The following is a 16,185-nucleotide window of genomic DNA, read 5'->3' as shown; positions in this document are numbered from 1 at the left end:
GCTGTCTGGGCCCGTATGAGTGAGTGGGTGGCTGAGGCAGGTTCTGCCGTTTGTTTTGTTATTGTAAAGCCTTAGTAGTATACCAGCTCAGCTCTGGGCTGGGTTGCGCAACAAGGCCACGGCTGGAAATGTTTCTCTTCAAAAAATAAACCGTAGCCGAGCATGCCTGATGAACATGTTTACCGGGACTTCACGCCACTAATTTCAAAATAATGAGATATTAAACAGTGAAAATTACATTTCAGTCTCACTTCCCTAAACACAACAGGAAACAAAGGGCAAATGCTCTTGACAAATTTATGAATGTAGTAACAATTTGTTTTTCTTGTCAATACCAGGAGATTGTAGGAGACTCCATTTCCTGGGGCTGATAAATGTAATTACATTGATCTCACTAATTTCATTAGAGGAAAGGAAATGAAGTTCATAAGGTATTAGTCTCGTCTTGGTGTATGACAACTATACAAAGACAGAGAGTTTGTGTGTGTGTGTGTGTGTGTGTGTGTGTGTGTGTGTCTGGCACGCACAAATGGATTGTTGAGGAGAAACAGGAATTCCAACCACATATACAGAAATGGAACTGTCGAAGTATCTTAAAGCTTTCCTTTTCCTATCTCATGATTGCCCTCCATCACCTCCTTGCGTGAGACACTAATGTCTCTCAGGTGCTCCCCTCTTCTCTTAAACACCCAAGTCTCACGCTATTCAGAAGACGGTCAAATTGCTTTTATGTTCAAATGTTTCATTAATGATCTGACTTGTCAAAAAAAGACAAGAGCGACTTCCTCTATCACAAAGACTCCATTAGCAAGAGTAACAATGTAAAGCACTCTCAACTTCTTCGAGCGTTTTTCTCCTGCCATCATAAGACAGGAGTGGCTGTCTAACTACACGCTAGCTGTCAGCTTATTAAATTAATGAATAGTAATATCGATATACTTCTATTTTACACTTGTGTGTGCCAAGGATGATGTACTTGCAGGTGTGTGCATGGTGCATGAATATAACAGGAAATATGTGAGATGATCTTTTATGAGATAAATGTGTTATTTGACTATAAACAAGACAAAGAATATCTCACAGCCATGTGAGGCTGCATAGTGCAGTGGTGCTTTAAGCTCAGTGCAACACATTCCAGTTGAGCGTATTATGAATTAGTGTCATTAGTTATGTAGATATTAAGTAATATTCAGTACTGATTACATTAAATTTAGGGATGGCCAAAGTTATTACAATAGATCCTGAGGGCTTTGTGGATGATTGCACACAGGTAATGTTGCTTGCAGTTTTCCTGGGAATCACTCATGCAAACATTTTCACACTTCACATTGCATTTTCTTGGTTTATAAGAAATACACCTGCTATAACATATACATAGTTTGCTAACAGCTAGCTAAAAAGTGTTCATTCTAAAAGTTACATCACTGATGCTTTACATTTTTGAGTTTACTCTTTCTTTATCTGTGTTTTTAAATGTACTAGAGCCAGTAACAGCTGTAACCAGCATGCTATTCGGTTTTGTAACAGTTAACAGGCTTCCCTTCTCAATGCACCACACAGAGTGTTCATAACACACGATTAATATGCCCCAAAGATTTCAAGAGCTCACACTCAACACTGCACTTCATTGGGTCCTCAACAATATATGTGACAGGTTTGAATTTGAGAAGATGATGGATTGTCCAGAAAATCGATGGACATACATACATAAATACACACAGACAGACAGACAGATACTACTTCCATTTTAGTTAGACATTTAACTAAAATCCAAAAACTTTGGTGGCCCAGGGGCTATTCTGGAGACCGTGAAGACCTGTATTTCATTTGATGGCAACACATCCAACAGTTGTTGAGCTATTTGAGTCTGGACCGACCTACATAGACCCATAGAGCTGTGGGCCTATCATGGGTTAAAAAAGAGCATCAGTAAGTATCAAACTGTACATTAGCCAAACAATTTGCTGTGTATCAGACCAGTTGTTTGTGCTGGAAGAAAACTAGCAGCTGGGATTTAGAAAGGAAATACCTTGTGTGAATTCTTCAGGAGGGGAAATGAACAAAAAGCCAAGAGTTTAAACTAGCCAAGAAGTGTTACTGAGTAAAACAAAGAGCAAATGAGACGCTGACCCGTCTGTTAGTGCTCCTCCCTCAGAGTAGACCAAGGTCTCTCATCCTTTTTCCTCCCTCTTCATACTCTACAGGAGGTCCACCCATATCTGAAAGTGGTTTATTGTTTCTTTCTCTTCTTCCCCGGCTTGATAGAGTTTATGTAGTGTGTGTGTGAAGTGAGAGGTTGTGTGTTAAAGTTGTACGCCTGCCAAAAAAAGGACCTTAGCGGTGCACAAGAACATCGAACGAATACAAGACAAAACATAGCCCAGAACAAAATATGCTTGAATACATATACAGCAGTGCACATCCTGTACAGTTCATGTGTTTGATAGACTTAGGGTAACCGCACATTTCAGCGTTTTCACAGCCTGGGTTTATTTAGCCCAAAAGGGTTCTGTGCAGTTCAACATTAGTAAAGCGTTCCATATGGGCAGCAATGTGGTTTCCTAGTGACCGAGCTCTGGATCGGACTGTGATCCTTAAATACTTGCATCCCCACATTTCACCATCCTGCGGTTTCTCTTGTGGACTAGGTTAGAAAAAAAAAAAAAACCCAAGATAAAATCCTGTTTTTCTGGCTTAGCTTTTTCTTCTCTTTGTTCAGGGATAAAGCAGAAATGCGACCAAACAAAATCCCAAACAATAAGCATATACAAAGGCAACAACGCGGCACATGCGCTTTACTGATCCTTTGTTTGCTGTTTGTGTAGGACAAGTCATTTCTTTCTGCTTGTGTATGCGTGTTTATGTTTGTTTGTGACTGAGTGTGTGTGTGTGTGTCTCAGCAGGAGGATGTGGAAAAGGATGAAGGGGGCAGACTGGAGCAGTGCAGTGCTGGTGTTGGCCGGGTGGCGGGTGACTCGAGGGAAGAGGCCGTGAACAGCAGTTTTCCGGGAAGTCTATCAGACCTAAACACAAACACAGACATGCCTCTAATCCTGGTCTAGCCCCACATTCGCTCTCTTGTTCCTTTTCCTTTTCTTTCTGTTGCTTTCTCGTGTTCTCTATCACACCCAGACGTCTTTGTCCCCCCTCAAACTGCAATCAGCTCCAGCTCACTTGTACTGTATTTTTCCTTTTGTTCCTCCTTTTCTTTCAGATGATTTTTTTTCTTTTTGTGACTGTCTTTCTAGTGTTTTTGTTGTTGCCGTGTCTGTCAGTGAAGCGGAGCAGTCATTAATCACTGGTAAACGTACGCAGAGGAGAAAGCAGACACCGCGGGGGGGTTTCTCTCATTCTGCTCAGAAAACGCTTTTCTCGACGCGCTCCACGGAGAGAGATGGAGAAACTGGAGCACAGGTGCTGCAGTGAGTACAGTAAACACAACCAGATGCACTGCAATACACATCACGTCAGATACAAATGTCGGTATTTTGTGTACTGTTTAACATTCAGGCTTCTTTTTATTCGACATATTTTGTAATGCGACTATCAAGAAATAAATGCCTACAACAAATTACTGGTACAAATGACTCATCGATAAAAGTGCAGGATATCAAATAAACCACTTTCTCTTCATATCAGTCAATAAAGGGCTTTAGACAAGTAGCCATTTATTTGGCTTATTGCCTCTGCAGCTGCTGTTTCCCTCTACGGCATTGCTGTCAATATAATGTCCTGTGATTATTGAGGGATGCAGCCACACTTAATCCCAATATCTGGCTTCTCTGTCTCAAGGACAGCAGGCAGACAAAGAAGACATAGACATAAAATACATTTTTTCTTCCAAAGAAATATTATCCAATAAAGCAGTTTCACATCCCTTTTTCCAGCTCTCAAAATAAATGTCTTCGTTCTCAAAATAATATCTCTGTTAGACAAACATTAAAATATTACCCGGAGAAGAGGAAGTTTAGAAGGGAATCGACAACAGGTTTCAGAACAGTGGACAAGAGAGACTGAAAAGAAGAAAGATGAATGGATGGATCCACACCACCTTCTCTGACCGGCCAAAAAACAACTCTCTCTCTCTCTCTCTCTCAGTTTTTTTTTTCAATTCAATTGGCTTTATTGGCATGACATAACAATGTATATATTGCCAAAGCAACCATCAGAAAAAAAGATAACAAGATAAGGAAAGCAATATTTACAATAAATTATTATAATTCTGTTATTCATTTTAAAAGAAAAGAAAAACTAATAACAATAAAAGAAAGCAATATGTACAATCATTGAATTACAATCAACATATAATTTATACAATCTAACTGTCCCAGCAAAAAAAAAGAAGAAAAAAACTAAATAAAAAATAAAAACAAAACAACCAACAGCTGTGTGTCACTCTCTCCCTCTCTCTCTCTCTCTCTCTCTCTCTCCTCCTTCCCTCTCTCTCTCTCTCTCTCTCTCTCTCTCTCTCTTTCTCTCTCTCAATCTCTCTCTCTCTCTCTCTCTCTCTCTCTCTCTCCTCTCTCTCTCCCTCTCTCTCTCAATCTCTCTCTCTCTCTCTCTCCTCTCTCTCTCCCTCACTCTCTCTCTCTCTCTCTCTCTCTCTCTCTCCCTCTCCCTCTCTTCCTACCTATTCACATTATTATCTCACAAACAAGAATCAGCGAACACTACAATGAAAAAGGCATTTTACTGGACAAACATTTATTCATACCTCATCTTGCTCCTGGGCTAAATTGTTGTTTCATCAGGGTTTTGTTCATTTTTCTGCTGACGGCTGTTCTAATAGAGGGTTCAGGGAGTTGGGTGGCGGTGGGAGGGGGGTGGTTACGTTGAGTCTTTATTTACCCGAGCAGAAGAAATCAATGCCTCTCTGCCGTAGGAGAAGTGTGTGGATCAATGGAAGGTTTCAAAAAGCCTCTGTGAAAAATCAATGTCCCTTACATGCTATTGATGGCTGTTTGGCCGCAGAAGAAACAGAACGACAAAGAACACCTGTTTATTGTGAAAAATTACTCTCCCTTCTCTTTGTTTTTGTCTTTCGGGATTTTTTTCCCTTTCTTTGATGTCTCTAGAACAGTCTTGGTGTTTCCGTTTCCACAACATGGCTCTCTTTGAAAGAGAGACTTTCATTTTGTCTTTTTGTTTAAGGTTATGCAACACTCATACCTACCTGTTTAACCAGGAGTGAGTAATGAGTGACTCTGTTACAGTGCATATACTTAAGGCACTTTTGGAATAGTTTTGGAGCTGGAGTAGTTTTAATTCAGCATATTTATTATTCCTACTACTCATACAGTTTATTACTTAACTTAATACATTTACTTTGTTACATTTGGATACATTAATTGTGATGCACAATTATGCACATAATGTTAAGAGGCTGATGGTGTGTTGATGCCATTTTGCCAAGTCACATTTTCCTTGAGGATCTCTCGCAATACACATGTATATTCACTTCTTTGCCTTCACCAGAGGAAGACCATATATGGTTGATTCAACCTGGTCTCACAGAAATCCGTGAAATAGCCACGGATTTTCTTCACTCAAAATCCGTGGAATAGCCAAGGAATTACTCAAATTTCCGTGAAATTGACACGGATTTCGCTACAATGCAAGTTAATGACATATCCCAACCTGGTATTTTTTCCTATTGGTTTGTGTCCAAGTCACGTGACTTTCAAGGTTCCGGCAGTCGGAACGAAAAACATGGTGGACAGTTCTCTCATTTTAAGTGAAAAAAATCAATATTTTGACTTTGTTTCTGCATAAAAATGTATTTTGATTACATTTCTAGCGAGAAATATATGTTTTATTTTCTAAATATTCACTCAGTGAATGTACATAATCACTTTGTGGCGAAGATCTCGCCAGAAAAAGACGATTGTAGCGAAATCCGTGTCAATTTCACAGAAATTTGAGTGATTCCGTGGCTATTCCACGGATTTTGAGTTAAGAAAATCAGTGGCTATTTCACGGATTTGAAACAACACTTCTCTGAAAATGTTACATTAACCATACTTCTACCATGGTCTTCATCTCCTCTTTTAGGTTCATCTCTCCTTGCAATGCACTTCCACATATTTGCAGACTCTCATTGCCGTAAACGCAAAATTCACCTTTTGGGTAGCACTAAGTGTAACTGTACCGGCGCTGGGCAGCAAGGTTCAATCAAAGACTTGCACTTATTGATCATGTCTTACTTTGTATGCTTCCCCCAGTGTGCATAGTTGATGCAAAACAAACATGGTCACTCAACCTATGTGTTGTAGTTATCAGTTAGTTTGAGTTGCTCATTGATTTTAAATGCCAACATAGATATTTACCTATACTTAGTGTGGCTGGTACAAATTTTGGACCCTGCTTGTACTCTAACTCAGTGGTTCTCAACCTTGGGGTAGGGACCCCAATTGGGGTCGCGAGATGATTTCTGGGGGTCGCCAAATCATTTTGGAAGTCAGCTCTGTCTCCACTGTGTTAAAGTGTTCATGTGTTAATGTGTTTTAGTCTTTTTGGTCAATTTGTGTCTTTTTTGGTAATTTTGTGTCTTTTTTTGGTGATTTTGTGTCTCTTTTGATCATTTTGTTTTCTTTTTTTTTGGTCATTTTGTGTCTTTTTTGGTCATTTTGTGTCTTTTTGGTCATTTTGTTTCCTTTTTTAGTAATTTTGTGTCTTTTTTGGTCATTTTTTGTCTTTTTTTGGTAATTTTGTGTCTTGTTTAGTCATTTTGTGTCTTTTTTTGGTCATTTTTTGTCTTTTTTTGGTAATTTTGTGTCTTGTTTAGTCATTTTGTGTCTTTTTTTGGTAATTTTGTGTCTTTTTGGTCAATATGTGTCTTTTTTTGGTCATTTTGTTTCTTTTTTGGGTGATCTGAACTGTGCGTGTGAGATTGTGTTCAGTGAGCGGGGGTCGCGGACAACATGCATGTTAAATTGGGGGTCGCGACTCAAAAAGGTTGAGAACTACTGCTCTAACTCAAGTAGCTACTTTGATGACGACTTTTACTTCTACTTGAGTACAGCTTTTGGCTATTCTTGTTTCGTCTGGGAAGACAATAAAGCAGGAAAATCTGTGATACCAATACCAGACTGCATTCAGTAGAACTCTGACACTTGAGGCTGATAAGGTCTAATATTAAGCACAGAGTTACATCATGCACACTACACTACTTGATGTACAGCGGGAGAGTGTGAAGTGCTGGAGCAATTATTTCAGCGCTGCTATTAATAAAAAGCAGTCAATAACATCCCATTGAGCTCTGACACTGTCTTGGCGTTGGAGAGCAATGGGAGTACAGTTCTGCCAAGACTTCACCTAAGCAGTCAACATTTCCCTCGAGCACCGTCAGGCTGCGAGCTCAGAGGCCAGTCAGTAGGGCCTCTGTCCTGACACCTGCCCGATCCTGTGCCGGCCTGATCAAAGTGACAGTGCTGCAGACCTGCGGAGATACAGGTGAGGGCTGCTGTCACCCCGCCTGTCCAACTGATGGCAACTTGGTCAGGGCAGGGAGAAAAGCGGCGGGATGGTGGGGAAGGCTGCTGCCTGCATGTCACTCAGTGCAGCGCTGGATGACAGAACAGCCCATTAGGAAAGGGACTGACTTCACAGGCCATTAGGGGAGGCATCACACAGCCTCAGCACACAGAGCACTGAGTAATGGCACAGTTGGAGGGAGACAGGGGAGGAGATGAGAGACAGAAAAGACTACAAGTTCTGTTGCAACATGTTTCATACAAAACTTGAAATTGGGATTAACATATTAAACGCCAGAGATTTAAAAAAAAAAGAAGTATTTGCCTGGACTTTTTGTTGTTTTGACGGAGTTTTGACTGAGGGAAATCAAAGACATAAACAAGCCTAAATCCTCCACAGAGGAGGAGAGGTTATAACAGTGGACGAAACGCATAAACAATAAGTATGGTAAAATGATTCCCATGCCTTGCACCCCCCAGAGCTGTCTCCTTGTTAAAATCTCTAGTTCTCAGTATGGCCCTGCCTGCCCTCCAGTCATCATTAAAGAGAAAGACGGGAGCCTGAGAGCCCAACAGAGGCATCACCACGCATCACTTCTCCTCAGCTCTGAACGCTCCACTCTCAGCAATCCACCAGCCCCTGACGGACTTATTTACTGCACAAAGTGGATTATGTTTGGCTGCACACTATACTTCCAAATGTTCCTTTGATACCCTCTCCCTTTCTCTCTGCCCCATACTCTCTGGTTCTGACCAGCTCATGGAAACAACAGAACTGGCTGACCAGTTTATGGCTGCTGTTGCACGACTGAAGGGCTCAGCGAGCTCAGACGAGGCTGCCACACGGTGCCAGGCTGATGGGACACACTGCAGCTGGAAAAGCACTCCAAGTCAAAAACAAAGACTTACAAACTCTTCCCTCTTTGACTTGATATTTTTGTTCCACTATAAAAAAAAAAAGGAGCATAAAAAAAGTTGCCTTCAAGCAGCTCCCCAGGCTTTTCCCTGGGGATTGGATAAAACCCGGTAGAAAAACAAAGAACAGAAACAAAGGCAAAAAATGCTTCTTTTGCACAATTTAAGACCCAAAAGAGATAAACTGTGAGAGTTTTGTAAACAGTGAGGAAAGGCTGATGGGTAGATATCCCAGATAAAGAAAGAAGGAAAGTGGGTGCAGGGAATGAAGCAGCGGTCTCTTGGAATGATGTTTTTTGATGAATTACAGCGAGCACCACGAGCTTAGAGTCTGGAGCTTTGCTATGAGAGAGACAAACTGCGCATTCTGTTGTGACAGAATCTCTGAATTTTAAGCACTCCGCAGCTCAAGCCTTTACACAACAACACATTTACACAAACGTTTATTTATTCATGTTTCTTTTTTCTCAGACAGGCTTGTACAGGCTCGACCTCCAACCCTCACCATGTTGTGTTTATATTTTGTACTTATGAAAACTAGCGGTTTTGCTGAAATCTAATTTGCAGCGATGGGAGTCAGTTGTTGTTGCCACATTCAGATATTGAATGCTAAATGAGGACAGCTTTGTTAAATAATCATTCAGCATCAACAGCTGAGGTGTTACTATTTGTAAATCCCTGCTTCTTAAGATGTGCATGCAGTTTATTATTCATATAATAAGGTCAGTTTCTTCTAGGTTTAAAACATCATGTCCTTACTGGGGCATTGGAGATGAACTGCTGTTCTGCTCTTTGGGGCCGGGGAATAGCAGCTTTTCATACTTCCTCCTAATATCTCACAGGAGGCCCAGAGTTATGGCTTCAGTAAAGATTCTGTGACAAATTGTATTGTTATAAAGGAGCTATTAAAATAGTGCTGAACTTCGGGCAACCTTTCTAAAATGGCCTGATAAAGGAAAGAAAGGATGGGAAATAATCATTCGTTTCACTGTGAACCCAATGGACGTCACACTGGGGGAGAGTTTAGCTGCTTAGCTGTTTTGGTGCCTGCCCTGTGTCTGAAGGGAAAACTTCTCAGGGCCAATCAGGGCTGTTTCAATACCTAAAAGATTTTGTGGCTATAATTACACCAGGGGGAACACGACATAATCATGTGTGTGGATGTGGAAACAAACCAGTTATGCTAATGTATTTCTGTTCCTTTATCACTGTCCATCACACGCCCCCAATCAGCACGAGTCGTGAAGTGCCCTCAAGAAGTCCCAGCTGTAAATTCAGAACAAATCACTGATGCGACCCATCAAATCTGTCACTTACGCTGACGAGCATCTGAGGGAACGGTCCTCGAGAATTTTCTGCCACGTTGATTGGTGGGATCACCCAGTCCCTCTTCTGCCTCCGCAGACCCTTGGAGCTGTTGAGGCCGGACCCTGAGAACATGATGACAGGAGGAGGAGCTTGGGACGCTTCCTTCGTGTCTTTTCTCTCCGCCACTTTCCCCTCTTCCTCTGTGACCTTTAAGACAACACAAGGCTTTATTTAGGACACTGCATGTGCTGTTAATGATAACAGTAACTGATGTGATGCCCCAGTCTCTTCTGTCTCAAAGCAGAAATTCATAGGAGAATAAAAAATACATTTTAGTATTGTTAACTGTTGTGCATTTGATTAAAAAGTGCTCTATTTTTACCTTTCAGGGCAAAAATACCCATGACAAAAGAACTGCCATAACAATATAAGGTAACACTTTCTATGAAGACTACATCTATAGTGCATTATGAGCACATTCATAGTGAATTATAATGCTATGTATGCTGCATCTATAATGCAGTATAGCTAATCATGATGTTTCATTGTTAGCTATACTGCATTATAGATGCGTCTATATGAACCTCCCTTTACTTAAAGCATACATTGATCATTTATTTATACTTATGGCATCCTATGAGTCCTTATAACAATTGATTGTTGAGGTGTGTGTATAGAGGGGTATGAGTAGTTGTAATGTATCATAAGCCTCATCAGTCAGCCTGTAGTTTATAACCAGTCAAGAGCACTCATAAGACACTTGGATTTATAAGTCATTATAAGCTATATTTATAACTGTTGATACAGTGCATCATGAAGCTTTATATGTGTTTATGAGTGCAGTCATAATGCATTATGATTGATTATAATGAGCATTATAATTCACTATGAATGCGCTCATAATGCACTATAGATGTAGTCTTCATAGAAAGTGTTACCCAATATAATATTCATATTAGTTTCCAATTTCACAGAGTAAATTATTTTAGCCAACTTTATTCCAATTATTCATTTATCTTCAGAATTTCACCCCTTTAAATGCCAGTTTGTTTTCATGATGCCATTGTTGTTATGAAAAAATTAAACAAACTCAAAATGTAATTAATTTCTGTTTACTAAATGCAAGGAGGCATTTTTGGAGGTGCTAAGTTAACGTTTTCTGCTGCCCAGATTCACAATTGCTGATCATGAATCATCCTATGAATTAACACAGCCAACATGACTGAAAAATTAAAAAGCCAAAAAAAAATAAAAAAATGATGCACCAGTGTTAATCATGTTAAGCAGACATATTTCACATCTTTGTGAATTCCTGATTCCTGTGAAGTCTTTTGTCATGTTAGTGAATACATTTAGCATATAAAATAAATATAATAATAATATAATATAATATATTTTTCAGCTCAGTGCTGGTGAAGTGGTTCATCTATCAGGGAGGCAGTAAAACTGACTCCTGCTTCATTTTCCATGGTGTGATTTCTAAGGTTTTATGGTCAGTGGTGGTTAAACCTCAACACTCATCCACTCAGTGGGCAGCAGCAAAGACTGTCTAAAAGTATTACTGTACACCCAAATGTGTTAAAACAATAACTCTAGTGAGGAGAGTTTGTAAACTGTGTCTTCCCAGTCTCCATCATTAAAGTCCTTTTGTCATTCTGGTGCTGCGTGTGCAACACACATGCATGCATCTATTATTTGTGCTTGTAACCTACAGTCATTTTTTCATCAAAAAAGCTGAAGACAATGAAACACTGTGCTATGGATCCACTCACACACACAAATTGACTCTTTCATTCATCCGCTTACTTACTTATAGATAGCAGCAACATTACACACAGAGACAATGACAACACAATTAAATAAAAAGAACAACCTAGGCATACTTCAAGCAATAATATATAAAAATACAATAAAATATAATAAAAAATAAAGTGTCTAAAGAAGGAGTATGTATTAAGGAGTAGAATAGAATTCCAGTGCAGAATAAATATGAATATACAGTATAAACATGTTGGTGCTATGAAACAAATAAGGTGCAATGAACAGTGTGCATCTGCATCTGTCCTCTTTCTACTGTGTGATGGAGAAGGTGCTGATCATGTTCATGATCCATGTTCATTGTCCATGATGGCAGCAGTTTGTTTAGTTTTCTCCTCTCCACCACAGTCCCAAAAGTCTCCAGCCTGAGACCAAGTACAGAGTCTCTGATTCAAGAACTCATTCGTTCAGCGAGCAGACAATCATGCATTCATTTGTGATTAGAAAGCTCCACAGAACAAGTATCATTCATACACTTCCATGCTCGAATACCGATTGGATAGTCTGTATGTGGAGGACTTTATACTGTATAGAACATTATCAGAGCAGAATGTGGCGGTAGGTACATAGAGAGGACATTTTTATGTGACACCTCTACACAGGAAAGCCCACTGAAATCATCAAATGGATAAATTCTTTGACAGGCCGAATGCAAATTAAATTGTTCAAATGCCACATCAAGCTTCCTTGATGCATCAAACTTGCTTTGAATTTTGAACATAAGCGGATAACCAGTGAATATTTTCCAATAACCTGTCATATTCTGTAGGATAAAAAGAAGTTATTACATCTTATACTATATATGTGTTTGGAATTTGTTGATTAGTTTTTTCTTTTCTGTATTGTGCTCATAAAGTCTGATAATAAACGGCTAATAATTCCCCGTTAATAGTTGCTGAAATAATTATAACAAAAAAAAAAAACTAAAGAAGAAAAAGAAGAAAGGAAACTGTAACAAAGGCAGATTAAATGAATGTATATATTAAATTGGCTATTTATTGTGTGCAATGACGCTGACTAGCAGATTTCTAAAATTGCCCAAGAGCTGAACAAAAGGCATATAATTGATGTTTTAATAATTTTACTATATTAGTTGAAACTACATGGCAATTAGGGAATTCATTACAGCGAGAACAATTTACAAGCTTACATGCTCTTTTAGCAAACCACACTTAAACAAATCATCTCTCTTATTATTCTACAAAATTTCCTCCTATTTACCACTTAGTCTGTTTGCTCATATGCGGTTGATAAGTAGTTAATTGTGAAATTACCAAAATCTACAGTGTGCCATAAACTGTTAGCAACAAATACAATGTATTAAATGATGTCTGTTAAATGTCTTATCTAGTTTATTTGTGTCATCAGGCATCAGTGTGAGCCACACACAGTATGTGCATGTTTATATGTGCATATATGTGGAAGAGCCCATAAACTATGGACTTTGTCATTTACACGGGGTATAAAAAGCCTATTAACTCATCCAGTAGTCTCCCATCATACATTCCCTCCCTTCAGGCTGAGAGAAATGACCATCACAAACCTGTCTTTTTGAAAGATGCTCAAATAAGGAACTTGAAAGGAGCCTATTTTCAATCTCCTCATGGACATTAACTCACCCGTGAGTCAGAAGAGCTACATCAAATGCTGAAGATCTCAGACATGTCACCTTATTGAAAAAAAAATGTCCTTGTGGAAATGCAAAACAAAATTCAAAACATGAAGGTGAAGAGCAGAGATTCTGCTTCATTGCAAATGCCTCCAGGGTGAACACAAGTCATTGAAAATACAGTAAGAGACCTCCAATTGTGTACCTCAGGGCTAGTTAAGGCGCCCAAGTGCAGATAATCAGATATGTTGCTTTTTAATGTGAGTACATTACACATATTGGCGTCTCTATGTCAAGGTTACATAGGCATCACCATCTCAAGGCTTCCTTTAAACTACCACAGGCTGAGTGTCCCAGGGGCTGCAGGAGATGTGATCTAAAGGTTATATAATACTGAATTGGCAATGTTGAGAGTTGTTCTACACTTAGTTTACCAACATATCTCAGGGTTACAAGCCAGAGAAAACATGTCAAGAATTCAGTCATGAAAATCATTGCTGAAGCTATGCACTTGCTGTCTCAATCCCGTTACCCTGAGCTATCCCTTGTTCCCGTGCTGCCCTTCTCTTGCAGTGTTATTGTTTCTCTCCGTCTCTCATCCTAGTCAGTGAGTGTTGACAGCTTGTCTCAATAACAGAGATTCCTCAAGCTCTGAGCTGCGTTAGGCTGATGTGCACCAGCAGGTAAAGCAGCAGCACAAAGCTTCACCTAGCAAAGACTCTTCCCGCTAGGCCCCAATAGATTACATTTATTTATTCACCCTTCATTTATACAGGGTGGTCCAAGAACTGTCTGTACACAGGACTATAAAAGCAAAACTGCACATGAATTATAAGGTTGAAAATAGAGAAAAGGTTAACCCATTGAAGCCTGGAAAGCGGATACGTCGCTTTGTAGTATTTGTATAAGCTCTCAAATACTTTTTGAATTTCATTTCTATCTGCTACAGAGGCTGAAAAATCTATTATTTAGTAGAAGAGTTCACACTTTTTCCCCCAGAATTTTTCCAGAATTTCCAGAAAATTAGAGGCTTATTTTAAAATCGCCCAGCGGTATTTCAGGCCTCAATGGGTTAAAAAGACATCAAACCAAGATTTATCCTCTGAAAACCAACCACTTTCCAAAAATACACCCTTTATCATAGAAAGAAACAGCAAAAACGGGCATTATCGTCTAAATTTTGACTTTTTAAAAGTCCTTAAATGGATCATAGCTTACAAAAGTGTCTGCTAAAAAAATAAACAAAATGAAGCTTAAAATCGTGATATCTTTGTCAAAATCAAAAGTCTTATTTAAATGTCTCCAAAAAAAATAATAATTTGGAATAACCAGATCCTGTTTAAAACATTAAATTCTGCCCTCCTCAGCACAACTGGGAGGTCATGATTGATTTTACTGAGACGTGACAAATATTCATAACAGCAGGCTGTTTTTTCACAGAGCTGAGAGGAGAGGACAGGAGAGGTTGTAAAAATGTCGAGACCCATTTCGTGGTATATATAAGTTGTATACATAAATTATATTTCATTTCATTAAAAAAAGTTTTTATTAGAGGAATTGCATTCTTTCTTTATTTTATTTATGTCATTATAACTTTGTGATTGAGCACAAAATATATTTTTATTCACACTAGCCATGATCGTGCTGATTCTATAGAGCTGCAGAATTTATACATAGGCCACAGTGAGGAAATGTAAAAAGAGGGTTCAGAGGGTTAAATAAAATGTAAAAAGGAGCTACTTTATAGACGAGGGATGCACTGATATATATGATATATAGCACTGGTATCGACTGGTATACCATCTTCACTCTGGCTAAATGTTGTGTTGGTTATTAACGCTGACAAAACTGAAAAAAAAACAACAAAAGCTGTTCTCAACCTTGGGGTCGGGACCCCAATTGGGGTCGCGAGATGATTTCTGGGGGTCGCCAAATCATTTTGGAAGTCAGCTCTGTCTCCACTGTGTTAAAGTGTTCATGTGTTAATGTGTTTTAATCTTTTTGGTCACTTAATGTCTTTTTTTTGGGTCATTTTGTGTGTTTTTTTAGTCATTTTGTGTCTTTTTTAGTCATTTAAAACTGGTCAGCTTTTTTGTCACAATGAATAACTCTTTCTTTTGGCGGAATAAAGGTGGTAATAACAATAAAAACAAAATATACAACAACAACAACAACAACAACCACATAACATTTGGTTACAGCATCGGCTATTTCCCAAATTGTTATTTTAAAGTGTGCTGAGTTGACCGGTGAAAGAGCTCACAGTTCTGTGGCTCACAGTCTAAAGACTGTGGCAGAAGTGTTGGCGAGCTCCAGACTCAGATAAAGCGTCTGTTATATATGTGCAACATACAATTAGACCTGCTATTATGTTACAGTGCGTTTTTGTCTGCTCTGTGGAGTTTCAGAATTCTTTTGCGGCTTTTGATTGACATACAAAGTAGTGACGCACACAGACATCTCCCCCTTTAGTAGAGCAACTGTTCTCAACCATTGGGTCGGGACCCCAATTGGGGTCGCGAGATGATTTCTGGGGGTCACCAAATCATTTTGGAAGTCAGCTCTGTCTCCACTGTGTTAAAGTGTTCATGTGTTAATGTGTTTTAATCTTTTTGGTCACTTAATGTCTTTTTTGGGAGTCATTTTGTGTGTTTTTTAGTCATTTTGTGTCTTTTTTAGTCATTTTTTGTCTTTTTTTAGTCATTTTGTGTCTTTTTTGGTCATTTTGTTTCCTTTTTTTGGTCATTTTGTTTCTTTTTTGGGTGATCTGAACTGTGCGGGTGAGATTCTGTTCAGTGAGTGGGGGTCATTTTGTGTCTTTTTTTGTCATTGGTGTCATTTATGTGTCTTTTTTGTGTCTGTTTTTGTTATTTTGTGTCTTTTTTGTCATTTTTATGTCTTCTGAAGGGTTTTTTTTGGTTATTCTGTCTTCTGATTTTGTGTCTTTTTTGGTCATTTTGTGTCTTTTTTGGTCGTTTTGTGTCTTTTTTGGTCGTTTTGTGTCTTTTTCAAGACATTCAAAGATTTTGAATGCTTAAATATCATCTTTGCCATTTTTTCATG

The 16,185-nt window shown here is 39.0% G+C and overlaps 1 protein-coding gene across 1 annotated transcript in view; it reads right to left on the bottom strand.

Moving 5' to 3' along the window:
• The window catches only part of LOC131972153 (cadherin-4-like), a 276,681-nt gene that overhangs the window by 67,350 nt on the left and 193,146 nt on the right, over nucleotides 1–16,185 (bottom strand). Inside the window, exon 5 of the mRNA XM_059333934.1 lies at nucleotides 9,705–9,902. Coding sequence (XP_059189917.1) covers nucleotides 9,705–9,902 — 198 coding nt within the window. The remainder of the gene's footprint in view (nucleotides 1–9,704; nucleotides 9,903–16,185) is intronic.

The sequence above is a fragment of the Centropristis striata genome, chromosome 5 (genome assembly GCF_030273125.1).
Source record: "Centropristis striata isolate RG_2023a ecotype Rhode Island chromosome 5, C.striata_1.0, whole genome shotgun sequence".
NCBI classification, from domain to species: domain Eukaryota; kingdom Metazoa; phylum Chordata; class Actinopteri; order Perciformes; family Serranidae; genus Centropristis; species Centropristis striata.
The sequence above is the reverse complement of the archived record's forward strand: the minus strand, read 5'-3'. Positions and strand labels throughout refer to the sequence as shown.